This window comes from Bufo gargarizans, chromosome 1, assembly GCF_014858855.1.
Source record: "Bufo gargarizans isolate SCDJY-AF-19 chromosome 1, ASM1485885v1, whole genome shotgun sequence".
Taxonomy (NCBI): Eukaryota; Metazoa; Chordata; class Amphibia; order Anura; family Bufonidae; genus Bufo; species Bufo gargarizans.
Window position 1 is genome coordinate 491,717,770 of NC_058080.1, and position 16,058 is coordinate 491,733,827.

The 16,058-nt window shown below is 45.7% G+C and overlaps 1 protein-coding gene and 1 long non-coding RNA gene across 2 annotated transcripts in view; one reads left to right on the top strand and one right to left on the bottom strand.

Annotated features, from left to right (window-relative positions):
- Positions 1–4,674, bottom strand: part of OSTF1 (osteoclast stimulating factor 1) — a 49,082-nt gene extending 44,408 nt beyond the window's left edge. Inside the window, exon 1 of the mRNA XM_044273934.1 lies at positions 4,521–4,674. Within this exon, the coding sequence (XP_044129869.1) occupies positions 4,521–4,554 (34 nt within the window). The 5' untranslated portion in view covers positions 4,555–4,674. The remainder of the gene's footprint in view (positions 1–4,520) is intronic.
- LOC122923207 overlaps positions 4,429–16,058 on the top strand; it is a 36,150-nt gene continuing 24,520 nt past the window's right edge. Inside the window, exon 1 of the long non-coding RNA XR_006387248.1 lies at positions 4,429–4,466. This is a non-coding gene — a long non-coding RNA (uncharacterized LOC122923207). The remainder of the gene's footprint in view (positions 4,467–16,058) is intronic.

Genomic DNA, 16,058 nt, shown 5'->3' on the forward strand with positions numbered 1-16,058 from the left:
ACCCTACTGTACCATCATACCCACATATGGACCCTGTTCTGTGTCTGTACCATTATGTACCCAGACAGACCCTACTGCATCATCATATACCTACATATGGACCCTGTTCTGTTTCTTGTACCATCATGTCCCCAGACAGACCATACTGTAGCATCATACCTACATATGGACCCTGTTCTGTATCTGTACCATCATGTCCCCAGACAGACCCTACTGTACCATCATACCCACATATGGACCCTGTTCTGTATCTGTACCATCATGTCCCCAGACAGACCATACTGTACCATCATACCCACATATGGACCCTGTCCTGCCTCTGTACCATCATGTCCCCAGACAGACCCTACTGTACCATCATACCCCACATATGGACCCTGTTCTGTATCTGTACCATCATGTCCCCGGACAGATGTCACTTTTCTCCCGGTCATGGATACATGACAAATACAGCAGCACCGGGTGGCTGACTCAGTATTTTGCAGAGTGTTCTAACATGCTCATTTATTTGAGTCTTGGACATGTTTTATAGTTAATTTAGAAAGAAATAACACCCGAGATTATAATTGTCCATAAAGTTAAGGGATTCTTTTCTGCCTAATTGCGGTACAGTTATTCACCCGCTACGGCGCACATCACACGTGCTCGGTACACAGCTACCACACACCAGCACAAAATAAAGGGGCAATCCACCCACATTTATGTCATACAGAGGGTCAGGTTAGTTCCCAAATCAAAGGGGCTGATTTCCTAAGACTGGCCATTCATGTGCCAGTCAGTAAAAAGTCGACTGGCATAAAACGCACACACCTCCTGATAACTTTGGCACATCTTCGGGCTGCTTGTCCGCTAGAAACTGAAAGCTGTGCCAGCTATGAGCTGGAGTGTATTTCAGGTTCCTGGTGCGAACTATCATGTAACTCGCGTGCCCCAGGGACAAGCGCTGTATCACTCCTCCTCTCCAGCCCGTCAGGTTACCATGTTATCTGGACCCAGCTCTGGCAGCAGGACACCACCTAATTATTCAGTATATTTATTCACTGACAGCTATCAGTCTGGTCTACGGCACATTGAATTCTGTTACATTATTTGTTCCACTGCACCATATGCAAAGAGGCCTCTCCCAAGAACCTCTCGCCAGCGCCACCTCTTGGAAGCGTCTCCCTATGAGCAAGATCTAACTTTCCAACAGTCGGCCACGGATGGATATCTAGCCAGGCTATATTCCCTTGTCAAATCCCAAGGCTTGTTGGAAAGTCGGATCTAGATTCATAGGTAGCCACTTCCTAAACCTATACTAATGTATTGTGATTGTCCACATTGCCTCCTTTGCTGGCTGGATTCATTTCCCCATCACATTATACATTGCTCATTTCCATGGTTACGACCACTCTATAATCCAGCAGCGGTGTCCATGCTTGCACATTATAGGAAAAAGTGCTGGTCTATCCGGTGGCTAGGGCCATGGGAATGCTCATAGGCTGGTGCTTTTTTCCATAGTGTGCAAGCTGATAGATCGCAGGGTGGCCGTAACCATGGAAACAAGCAGTGTATAATGTGATGGAAGAATTAATCCCGCCAGCAAAGGAGGCAATATGGACAATCACAATACATTAGTAAGTGCCTTGTATTAACTTTCTCTACATAATAAATGCTATTTACTGAAGTGAGACAACCCCTTTAAGCCTTCAGTTTATGACCTGTCTAACGTGTCATAAGAATGTAAGATTACCCTAGTAGTCATGTGTTTGATGGGTGTATGTGGGGTATGTTAGTTCTTGTCTACATGGTGTGTATAGTGTTCCTGTTTACATACAGCATGGTACATGTGTGTATAGTGTCCCTGTGTACGTAAAACAGGTTACATGTGTGTATATGGAGTGTATAGTGTCCCTGTGTACATACAGCATGTTCTGTGTGTACATTTCATGTATAGTGTTCCTGTGTACGTATAACATGTTACATGTGTGCACATTGTGTGTATAGTCTTCCTGTGTACGTATAACATGTTACATGTGTGTATATGGAGTGTATAGTGTCCCTGTGTACATACAGCATGTTCTGTGTGTACATTTCATGTATAGAGTTCCTGCGTACGTATAACATGTTACATGTGTGCACATTGTGTGTATAGTCTTCCTGTGTACGTATAACATGTTACATGTGTGTATATGGAGTGTATAGTGTCCCTGTGTACATACAGCATGTTCTGTGTGTACATTGCGTGAATAGTGTTCCTGTGTACGTATAACATGTTACATGTGTGTATATGGAGTGTAGTGTCCCTGTGTACATACAACATGTTCTGTGTGTGTACATTGCATGTATAGTGTTCCTGTGTACATATAACATGTTACATGTGTGTGTGTATAGTGTACCTGTGTACATACAGCATGTTCTGTGTATACATTGCGTGTATAGTGTTCCTGTGTCTGTATAACATGTTACATGTGTGTACATTCCATTGTGTGCGGTGTTCCTGTGTATATGCAGTATTTTCTGCGTGTGTACATGGTTTGTATGGTGTTCCTGTATACATACAGCATGTTCTGTGTGTATACATTGCGTGTATAGTGTTCCTGTGTATGTATAACATGTTACATGTGTGTATATGGAGTGTAGTGTCCCTGTGTACATACAACATGTTCTGTGTGTGTACATTGCATGTATAGTGTTCCTGTGTACATATAACATGTTACATGTGTGTATAGTGTCCCTGTGTACATACAGCATGTTCTGTGTGTACATTGTGTGTATAGTGTTCCTGTGTACATATAACATGTTACATGTGTGTACATGGTTTGTATGGTGTTCCTGTATACATACAGCATGTTCTGTGTGTATACATTGCGTGTATAGTGTTCCTGTGTACGTATAACATGTTACATGTGTACATTCCATTGTGTGCACTGTTCATGTGTATATGCAGTATTTTCTGCGTGTGTACATGGTTTGTATGGTGTTCCTGTATACATACAGCATGTTCTGTGTGTATACATTGCGTTTATAGTGTTCCTGTGTCTGTATAACATGTTACATGTGTGTACATTCCATTGTGTGCGGTGTTCCTGTGTATATGCAGTATTTTCTGCGTGTGTACATGGTTTGTATGGTGTTCCTGTATACATACAGCATGTTCTGTGTGTATACATTGCGTGTATAGTGTTCCTGTGTACATACAGCATGTTCTGTGTGTATACATTGCGTGTATAGTGTTCCTGTGTACGTATAACATGTTACATGTGTGTACATTCCATTGTGTGCACTGTTCATGTGTATATGCAGTATTTTCTGCGTGTGTACATGGTTTGTATGGTGTTCCTGTATACATACAGCATGTTCTGTGTGTATACATTGCGTGTATAGTGTTCCTGTGTCTGTATAACATGTTACATGTGTGTACATTCCATTGTGTGCGGTGTTCCTGTGTATATGCAGTATTTTCTGCGTGTGTACATGGTTTGTATGGTGTTCCTGTATACATACAGCATGTTCTGTGTGTATACATTGCGTGTATAGTGTTCCTGTGTACATACAGCATGTTCTGTGTGTATACATTGCGTGTATAGTGTTCCTGTGTACGTATAACATGTTACATGTGTGTACATTCCATTGTGTGCACTGTTCATGTGTATATGCAGTATTTTCTGCGTGTGTACATGGTTTGTATGGTGTTCCTGTATACATACAGCATGTTCTGTGTGTATACATTGCGTGTATAGTGTTCCTGTGTCTGTATAACATGTTACATGTGTGTACATTCCATTGTGTGCGGTGTTCCTGTGTATATGCAGTATTTTCTGCGTGTGTACATGGTTTGTATGGTGTTCCTGTGTACATACAGCATGTTCTGCGTGTGTACATGGTTTGTATGGTGTTCCTGTGTACATACAGCATGTTCTGTGTGTATACATTGCGTGTATAGTGTTCCTGTGTACGTATAACATGTTACGTGTGTACATTCTATTGTGTGCGGTGTTCCTGTGTATATGCAGTATTTTCTGCGTGTGTACATGGTTTGTATGGTGTTCCTGTGTACACGGTGTGCATACGTCACATACGTGTATATAGTTGTCTCGTATACATATGGCATGCTCTGTGTGTACAGCGTTGTCAGCTGAATGGCCCTCCATCTACATCTAAATACAAACACACGGTGGACCATGAGGCCTTATGCATAGTGTGGTGATGTTCTGGCACAGATTTTTTAGGCTACTGGGGTTGGCCCCTGGAGACTTTCCTCAGGGCACTGTTAGCCATGAGCCAGATCACCTGGCACACTGCAGTGCCACTCTCCCAGGCTGTCACCTCTCTGGTTGGGGAGTGGCTGGCATGGAGTTCTTCAATGGGCTCAGTGACAGGAAGTGCAGGGCATCCCAGGCTACATGTGTGTGCTGACAACCAGCCAGCTCCCAGCATGCACTGCGGCGGCGGCCCATGGGCAGCAGACGCTGGTGTCACCACAGGTAGGGTGGAGGCTCCCGTGTATATGGCAGCGGCCCAGGGCAGGCCTCTCTCACCTGGCTTTGCTGGTTTAGCTGGCGGCTTGGACATGGTGTGAGCGGAGGCAGTGCTGATATCCCGGCGGCTGTACTCTGCTACAGGGAGTCACTGTCCGTGCGGAGAATGAGGAAGTCAGCGATCCCGGGCGGGGGAGGGGCCGATCCTGCAGGCGCCGCCCTCATCCACGCAAGCAGGCAGAAACCTGCACAGCGACGGCACACATGGGCACCGCTACAGGTGACATGTACACACATACACTGACTGACTGACTGACAGACACATGGGCACCGCTACAGGTGACATGTACACACATACACTGACTGACACATGGGCACCGCTACAGGTGACATGTACACACATACACTGACTGACTGACACATGGGCACCGCTACAGGTGACATGTACACACATACACTGACTGACTGACTGACAGACACATGGGCACCGCTACAGGTGACATGTACACACATACACTGACTGACTGACACATGGGCACCGCTACAGGTGACATCATGTACACACATACGCTGACTGACACATGGGCACCGCTACAGGTGACATCATGTACACACATACGCTGACTGACACATGGGCACCTCTACAGGTGACATGTACACACATACACTGACTGACACATGGGCACCGCTACAGGTGACATGTACACACATACACTGACTGACTGACTGACAGACACATGGGCACCGCTACAGGTGACATGTACACACATACACTGACTGACTGACACATGGGCACCGCTACAGGTGACATGTACACACATACACTGACTGACTGACACATGGGCACCGCTACAGGTGACATCATGTACACACATACACTGACTGACTGACACATGGGCACCGCTACAGGTGACATCATGTACACACATACGCTGACTGACACATGGGCACCTCTACAGGTGACATGTACACACATACACTGACTGACACATGGGCACCGCTACAGGTGACATGTACACACATACACTGACTGACACATGGGCACCGCTACAGGTGACATGTACACACATATACTGACTGACTGACACATGGGCACCGCTACAGGTGACATGTACACACATAGACTGACTGACACATGGGCCCCGCTACAGGTGACATGTGTGACATGTACACATATACTGACTGACACATGGGCCCCGCTACAGGTGACATGTACACACATATACTGACTGACTGACACATGGGCCCCGCTACAGGTGACATGTACACACATATACTGACTGACTGCACACATGGGCACCGCTACAGGTGACATGTACACACATATACTGACTGACTGACACATGGGCACCGCTACAGGTGACATGTACACACATAGACTGACTGACACATGGGCCCCGCTACAGGTGACATGTACACATATACTGACTGACACATGGGCCCCGCTACAGGTGACATGTACACACATATACTGACTGACTGACACATGGGCCCCGCTACAGGTGACATGTACACACATACACTGACTGACTGACACATGGGCACCTCTACAGGTGACATGTACACACATACACTGACTGACACATGGGCACCGCTACAGGTGACATGTACACATACACTGACTGACTGACTGACACATGGGCACCGCTACAGGTGACATGTACACACATACACTGACTGACTGACACATGGGCACCGCTACAGGTGACATGTACACACATACACTGACTGACACATGGGCACCTCTACAGGTGACATGTACACACATACACTGACTGACACATGGGCACCGCTACAGGTGACATGTACACACATACACTGACTGACACATGGGCACCGCTACAGGTGACATGTACACGCATACACTGACGGACTGACACATGGGCACAGGTGACATGTACACACATACATTGACGGACTGACACATGGGCACCGCTGCAAGTGACATGTACACACACATACACTGACGGGCTGACACATGTGCACCACTACAGTTGACATGTACACACATACATTGACTGACTGACACATGGGCACCGCTACAGGTGACATGTACACACACATACATTGACGGGCTGACACATGTGCACCACTACAGTTGACATGTATACACACTGACGGACTGACACATGAACACTGCTACAGGTGACATGTATAAACTGACTCACACATGAGCACCGCTGCAGGTAACATACACACATATACGCTGGCTGGACACCGCTACAGGTTCGGTATACACACATATACTAAGTGACTGGGCACGGGTTCCCTGGTACAGGTTACATATACACACATACACTAAGTGACTGAGCATAGGGTCACTGCTACAGGTTACATGTACACAAATACACTAAATGACTGGGCACGGGTTCCCTGCTACAGGTTCCATATACAGTCGTGGCCAAAAGTTTTGAGAATTACATAAATATTGGAAATTGGAAAAGTTGCTGCTTAAGTTTTTATAATAGCAATTTGCATATACTCCAGAATGTTATGAAGAGTGATCAGATGAATTGCATAGTCCTTCTTTGCCATGAAAATTAACTTAATCCCCAAAAACACCTTTCCACTGCATTTCATTGCTGTCATTAAAGGACCTGCTGAGATCATTTCAGTAATCGTCTTGTTAACTCAGGTGAGAATGTTGACCAGCATAAGGCTGGAGATCATTATGTCAGGCTGATTGGGTTAAAATGGCAGACTTGACCTGTTAAAAGGAGGGTGATGCTTGAAATCATTGTTCTTCCATTGTTAACCATGGTGACCTGCAGAGAAACGCGTGCAGCCATCATTGCGTTGCATAAAAATGGCTTCACCCAGGCAAGGATATTGTGGCTACTAAGATAGCACCTCAATCAACAATTTATAGGATCATCAAGAACTTCAAGGAGTGCCACCAGTGCAGAGCTTGCTCAGGAATGGCAGAAATTGTGTCCACCTCCAAATCTATCTAAAAAAAAGTTAGAGGGAATATTTCGTGTGAGTCTATGGGGGTCATTTATATACTGGAGTGCCCGTGTGGACTCCAGTATATTGGTAGAACACTGAGGAAGTTGAAGGTCCGAGTTGATGAACACATCAGGAATATTAAAAAGGGACTGGAGACCCATAGCCTCGCGGCACATTGCAAGAAATTCCATCAGAAGGACCCCATCGGTCTCAAATTTTGTGGCGTGGAACTTGTGAAACGCCACTGGCGAGGAGGTAATCCCGCTACACAAATTAATAAAAAGGAGGCTCAATGGATCTATGAAATGAACACATTGCAGCCACAAGGACATAATATTGAATGGGACATAAAATCGGTCTGTATGGTGTGATCTTCCTGAATATATACTGTTTTAATATATCTGTAATTTTATATATTTATTATATTTATACATTTTTATATCTAGCATAATTCTTAATGATATTTTGAAATATTGATATGTGTGTTAGCGTAAGGTATTGGCGCTTTTATGTAATTTAATACATTGTAAGTTTGCATATGTTTTTAGTCATTTCAGCATGTGATTGTTTAACATACCGCCGGACAACGGAAGTCCGTTTTTGTTCCGGGGTAAAGGGTTGTTATATACTCGTGGATTATAGCCTCGCGGCACATTGCAAGAAATTCCATCAGAAGGACCCCATCGGTCTCAAATTTTGTGGCGTGGAACTTGTGAAACGCCACTGGCGAGGAGGTAATCCCGCTACACAAATTAATAAAAAGGAGGCTCAATGGATCTATGAAATGAACACATTGCAGCCACAAGGACATAATATTGAATGGGACATAAAATCGGTCTGTATGGTGTGATCTTCCTGAATATATACTGTTTTAATATATCTGTAATTTTATATATTTATTATATTTATACATTTTTATATCTAGCATAATTCTTAATGATATTTTGAAATATTGATATGTGTGTTAGCGTAAGGTATTGGCGCTTTTATGTAATTTAATACATTGTAAGTTTGCATATGTTTTTAGTCATTTCAGCATGTGATTGTTTAACATACCGCCGGACAACGGAAGTCCGTTTTTGTTCCGGGGTAAAGGGTTGTTATATACTCGTGGATTATAGCGGAGTTTGTACCGCAGCCCCTGACGAAGCTAACTGCGAAACCCGGGTCGGGCAATCTTATATACAGGTCATTCTCAAAAAATTAGCATATTGTGATAAAGTTCATTATTTTCTGTAATGTACTGATAAACATTAGACTTTCATATATTTTAGATTCATTACACACCAACTGAAGTAATTCAAGCCTTTTATTGATTTAATATTGATGATTTTGGCATACAGCTCATGAAAACCCAAAATTCCTATCTCAAAAAATTAGCATATCATGAAAAGGTTCTCTAAACAAGCTATTAACCTAATCATCTGAATCAACTAATTAACTCTAAACACCTGCAAAAGATTCCTGAGGCTTTTAAAAACTCCCAGCCTGGTTCATTACTCAAAACCGCAATCATGGGTAAGACTGCCGACCTGACTGCTGTCCAGAAGCCATCATTGACACCCTCAAGCAAGAGGGTAAGACACAGAAAGAAATTTCTGAACGAATAGGCTGTTCCCAGAGTGCTGTATCAAGGCACCTCAGTGGGAAGTCTGTGGGAAGGAAAAAGTGTGGCAGAAAACGCTGCACAACGAGAAGAGGTGACCGGACTCTGAGGAAGATTGTGGAGAAGGACCGATTCCAGACCTTGGGGGACCTGCGGAAGCAGTGGACTGAGTCTGGAGTAGAAACATCCAGAGCCACCGTGTACAGGCGTGTGCAGGAAATGGGCTACAGGTGCCGCATTCCCCAGGTCAAGACACTTTTGAACCAGAAACAGCGGCAGAAGCGCCTGACCTGGTCTACAGAGAAGCAGCACTGGACTGTTGCATGTCATTCGGAAATCAAGGTGCCAGAGTCTGGAGGAAGACTGGTGAGAGGAAAATGCCTGAAGTCCAGTGTCAAGTCCCCACAGTCAGTGATGGCCTGGGGTGCCATGTCAGCTGCTGGTGTTGGTCCACTGTGTTTTATCAAGGGCAGGGTCAATGCAGCTAGCTATCAGGAGATTTTGGAGCACTTCATGCTTCCATCTGCTGAAAAGCTTTATGGAGATGAAGATTTCATTTTTCAGAACGACCTGGCACCTGCTCACAGTGCCAAAACCACTGGTAAATGGTTTACTGACCATGGTATTACTGTGCTCAATTGGCCTGCCAACTCTCCTAACTTGAACCCCATAGAGAATCTGTGGGATGTTGAGAAGAGAAAGTTGAGAGATGCAAGACCCAACACTCTGGATGAGCTTAAGGCCGCTATCGAAGCATCCTGGGCCTCCATAACACCTCAGCAGTGCCACAGGCTGATTGCCTCCATGCCACGCCGCACTGAAGCAGTAATTTCTGCAAAAGGATTCCCGACCAAGTATTGAGTGCATAACTGAACATAATTATTTGAAGGTTGACTTTTTTTGTATTAAAAACACTTTTCTTTTATTGGTCGGATTAAATATGCTAATTTTTTGAGATAGGAAATTTGGGTTTTCATGAGCTGTATGCCAAAATCATCAATATTAAAACAATAAAAGGCTTGAACTACTTCAGTTGGTGTGTAATGAATCTAAAATATATGAAAGTCTAATGTTTATCAGTACATTACAGAAAATAATGAACTTTATCACAATATGCTAATTTTTTGAGAAGGACCTGTACATGTGAAAACTTTGGAATATGTGAGTAGAATAAAACTTGATTACCTCTGACTGTTGAGGGTATTGCATCATCTCTCTGTCCTTTTGTGAAGGTAATCTTAACCCAGTTTGGAGTGGGCGGTCAGTGGCTCAAGGCGAGATCTGACGACAGGCTGGAGGTGGATAACAGGTTCACTGCATGCGAAGTACGGACTTGTGATAGCAGGTTCATTGTATGTGAAGTACGGACTTGTGATTGCCACCTCCGATAGCAGGATATGAACTCAGTTCCCCACGTTTATGGTTCTTTATTCCAACTACTCTTATAAACTGCCAAAGATACAGCGCGGTTCCCGTATTTAATTTTTTACTCAGGAATGGCAGCAGGCAGGTGTGAGCGCATCTGCACGCACAGTGAGGCGAAGACTTTTGGAAGATGGCCTGGTGTCAAGAAGGGCAGCAAAGAAGCCACTTCTCTCCAAAAATATGGTGAATGGACTGCTGAGGACTGGGGCAAAGTCATATTCTCCGATGAAGTCTCTTCTCTTTCCGATTGTTTGGGGCATCCGGAAAAAGCCTTGTCCGGACAGAAAAGGTGAGCGCTACCATCAGGCCTGTGTCATGCCAACAGTAAAGCATCCTGAGACCATTCATGTGTGGGGTTGCTTCTCATCCAAGGGAGTGGGCTCACTCACAATTTTGCCCAAAAACACAGCCACGAATAAAGAATGGTACCAAAACACCCTCCAACAGCAACTTCTTCCAACAATCCAACAACAGTTTGGTGAAGAGCAATGCATTTTCCAGCACGATGGAGCACCGTGCCATAAGGCAAAAGTAATAACTAAGTGGCTCGGGGACCAGAGCATTGACATTTTGGGTCCATGGCCTGGAAACTCCCCAGATCTTAATCCCATTGAGAACTTGTGGTCAATCCTCAAGAGGCGGGTGGACAAACAAAAACCCACTAATTCTGACAAACTCCAAGAAGTGATTATGAAAGAATGGGTTTCTATCAGTCAGGAATTGGCCCAGAAGTTGATTGAGAGCATGCCCAGTCGAATTGCAGAGGTCCTGAAAAAGAAGGGCCAACACTGCGAATACTGACTCTTTGCATAAATGTCATGTAATTGTCGATAAAAGCCTTTGAAACGTATGAAGTGCGTGTAATTATATTTCACTACATCACAGAAACAACTGAAACAAAGATCTAAAAGCAGTTTAGCAGCAAACTTTGTGAAAACTAATATTTGTGTCATTCTCAAAACTTTTGGTCATGACTTTACACACATATACTAAGTGACTGGGCACGGGTTCCCTGCTACAGGGTACATATACACACATATACTAAGTGACTGGGCACGGGTTCCCTGCTACAGGGTACATATACACACATATACTAAGTGACTGGGCATGGGTTCCCTGCTACAGGGTACATATACACACATATACTAAGTGACTGGGCACGGGTTCCCTGCTACAGGGTACATATACACACATATACTAAGTGACTGGGCACGGCTTCCCTGCTACAGGTTCCATATACACACATACACTAAGTGACAGGGCAGTGCTACAGGTTACATGTACACATACACTGACTGACTGACACATGATCAAAGCTACAAGTAGGGCTTAAACGATTACTCGATTGAGTAATTCGACACAGAAAAATCATTGATGCAAATTTTTTGCATCGAGGATTCGTTTGTGTCATGTGACCACGGAGCGGGAGTGAAGCGCTTGCTATTATTACTTACCGCTCTGTGGTCACCCACCGGCTCGTACCACGCTGCACTGGATCCTTACACATCGTCAGGTCATAGTGCATGTAAGTGCGCACTATGACCCGGTGTTCTGCCAAATCTCTATACCTTTCGAAAAGTCTATACCGGAAGTGACGCGGCCGCACAGGAATCAGCTGATTTGTGTGCACTCAGGGGTAGGGAGATCTGATTCAACATTTAGCGCTGTAAAATCTCTATATCCCTAAGTGCGCACGCGCGGTGTATGAAGTACTTCTATCGCGGCACTGCAACGATTGTTTCCTAAGCCAGTGGATGTACGCCGCGCACACACTCCTCCAGCTGATTCCTGTGCGGCCGCGTCACTTCCGGTATAGACTTTTCGCAAGGTATAGAGGTTTGGCAGAACACCGGCACGTGTGACGTCAGGATTCAGTGCAGCGCGCGGAGAAGAAGTGGAAGGAGCTGTGGAGCGGCGCCCCTACCGAAAAGGTAAGTATTTTATTTCACTGGCACTGGGGACATGGCACTGAAGGGGACAGCCGTCAATGGATGGCATGGAGGGGCAGATGGGAGTGGGGGACATGAAGGGGCTGATCTGATGGCACTGGGGGACATGGAGGGGCTGATCTGATGGCACTGGGGGACATGGAGGGGCTGATCTGATGGCACTGGGGGACATGGGCTGCTCTGATGGCACTGGGGGAGTGGGGGACATGGCAATGGATGGCATGGTGGGGCTGATGGCACTGGGGTGGGAGACGGCTGAAGGCACTGGGGGAACGGAGCTGATGGCACTGGGGTGGGGGAGAGCTGAAGGCACTGGGGGAACGGAGCTGATGGCACTGGGGTGGGGGAGAGCTGAAGGCCCTGGGAGAGGAGCTGATCGCACAGGGGGAACGAAGGGTGTTGGGGACTGATGGCAGGGGGTCTGAGTTTTTATTAAAAAAAACAGTCTATTCATTTTTTCTTATAAGATTACTCGATTAATCATTAAAAATAATCAATAGAATACTCAGCCCTAGCTACAGGTGACATGTACACACATACACTGACTGACTGACACATGAGCACCACTACAGGTTATATTTACGCTGACTGACACATGAACACCGCTACAGGTGACATGTACACATACATACTGACTGTCTCATGGACATTGCTGCAGGTTACATATACACATACACTGACTCACACATGAGCACCGCTGGAGGTTACATATACCCACATACGCTGGCTGGATACTGCTACAGGTGACATGTACACACATACACTGAATAACTCATGGACACCGCTACAGGTTACATATACACATACACTAATTGACTGGGCTTCGGCTCACTGCTACAGGTTACATATACACACACATACACTAAGTCACTGGGTACAGGGCCACTGCTACAGGTTACATATACACACATACACTAAGGGGGTCATTCATCAAACTGGTGTACAGTAGAACTGGCTTAGTTGCCCATAGCAACCAATCAAATTTCACCTTTCATACTCTAAGTGACTAGGCACGGGGTCTCTGCTACAGGGTACATATACACACATATACTAAGTGACTGGGCACGGGTTCCCTGCTACAGGTTACATATACACACATATACTAAGTGACTGGGCACAGGGTCACTGCTAGAGGTTACATATACACACATATACTAAGTGACTGGGCACAGGGTCACTGCTACAGGTTCCATATACACACATATACTAAGTGACTGGGCACAGGGTCCCTGCTACAAGTTACATACACACTAAGTGACTGAGCATAGGGTCACTGCTACAGGTTACATATACACACATACACTAAGTACGGTGAAATCGGGCTTCTTACCAGCATCCTCATTGGCCGCAGAGGATGCTGGTAAGAAGCCTGGAAGCACGATTTCACCATTTACATGCTGTGATCTCACTTGATCACGGCATCTAAAGGCTTTAATGAGAGCTTTCATTTTCCAAGGGAGCAGGCAAAAATGAAAGGTGGAATCTGATTGGTTGCTATGGGCAACTAAGCCAGTTCAACTTTACAGCAGTTTGATAAATAACCTCCTTAGTGTATGTGTATATGTAACCTGTAGTAGTGAGAATTGGCCGCAGAGGATGCGGGTAATTGATTTTAATGTGCTGGGTCTCGCTGAAGAGACCCAGGGAATTTAAGCTGCAATTCTTTTTATGGCCAGCAGGTGGGCATTTCTGAAAAATCGCCGTATGTTTTTTGCGAGGGAAAATAAGAAAATATATTTTTCCTCAGATCAGACCCCCATAAATATCAGGACATCACATCAGATCCCCATATCAGGACATCACATCAGATCCCCATATCAGGACATCACATCAGATCCCCATATCAGGACATCACATCAGATCCCCATATCAGGACATCACATCAGATCCCCATATCAGGACATCACATCAGATCCCCATATCAGGACATCATATCAGACCCCCATATCAGAACCCCATCAGCCCTTAATGTCATACCCCCATCAGACCTCAAATCAGCTCTTTATTTCTGACCCCCATCAGACCTCAGATCAGCCCTTTGTTTCTGACCCCCATCAGACCTCAGATCAGCCCTTTGTTTCTGACCCCCATCAAACCTCAGATCAGCCCTTTGTTTCTGACCCCCATCAAACCTCAGATCAGCCCTTTGTTTCTGACCCCCATCAAACCTCAGATCAGCCCTTTGTTTCTGACCCCCATCAGACCTCAGATCAGCCCTTTGTTTCTGACCCCCATCAAACCTCAGATCAGCCCTTTGTTTCTGACCCCCATCAGACCTCAGATCAGCCCTTTGTTTCTGACCCCCATCAAACCTCAGATCAGCCCTTTGTTTCTGACCCCCATCAAACCTCAGATCAGCCCTTTGTTTCTGACCCCCATCAGACCTCAGATCAGCCCTTTGTTTCTGACCCCCATCAACCTCAGATCAGCCCTTTGTTTCTGACCCCCATCAGACCTCAGATCAGCCCTTTGTTTCTGACCCCCATCAAACCTCAGATCAGCCCTTTTGTTTCTGACCCCCCATCAAAACCTCAGATCAGGCCCCTTGTTTCTGACCCCATCAAACCCTCAGATCAGCCCTTTGTTTCTGACCCCCCATCAAACCTCAGATCAGCCCTTTGTTTCTGAACCCCCATCAGACATCAGATCAGCCCTTTGTTTCTGACCCCCATCAGACCTCAGATCAGCCCTTTGGTTTCTGACCCCATCAACCTCAGATCACCCTTTGTTTCTGACCCCCATCAGACCTCAGATCAGCCCTTTGTTTCTGACCCCCATCAAGACCTCAGATCAGCCCTTTGTTTCTGACCCCCATCAAACCTCAGATCAGCCCTTTGTTTCTGACCCCCATCAAACCTCAGATCAGCCCTTTGTTTCTGGACCCCCATCAGAACCTCAGATCAGCCCTTTGTTTCTGACCCCCATCAAACCTCAGATCAGCCCTTTGTTTCTGACCCCCATCAAGACCTCAGATCAGCCCTTTGTTTCTGACCCCCATCAGACCTCAGATCAGCCCTTTGTTTCTGACCCCCATCAAAACCTCAGATCAGCCCTTTGTTTCTGACCCCCATCAAACCTCAGATCAGCCCTTTGTTTCTGACCCCCATCAAACCTCAGATCAGCCCTTTGTTTCTGACCCCCATCAAACCTCAGATCAGCCCTTTGTTTCTGACCCCCATCAACCTCAGATCAGCCCTTGTTTCTGACCCCCATCAAACCTCAGATCAGCCCTTTGTTTCTGACCCCCATCAAACCTCAGATCAGCCCTTTGTTTCTGACCCCCATCAGACCTCAGATCAGCCCTTTGTTTCTGACCCCCATCAACCTCAGACCTCAGATCAGCCCTTTGTTTCTGACCCCCATCAAACCTCAGATCAGCCCTTTGTTTCTGACCCCCATCAGACCTCAGATCAGCTCTTTGTTTCTGACCCCCATCAAACCTCAGATCAGCCCTTTGTTTCTGACCCCCATCAAACCTCAGATCAGCCCTTTGTTTCTGACCCCCATCAAACCTCAGATCAGCCCTTTGTTTCTGACCCCCATCAGACCTCAGATCAGAATAAAATAAAAAACTCCTCTTACCTCTCCAGTGCCGTGGCTCTTCTTCATTTCTGAAAGTCACGCTCCCCTGTCTTCTCCGGCCCGCACGTGCAGCGTCAGGTCATAGTG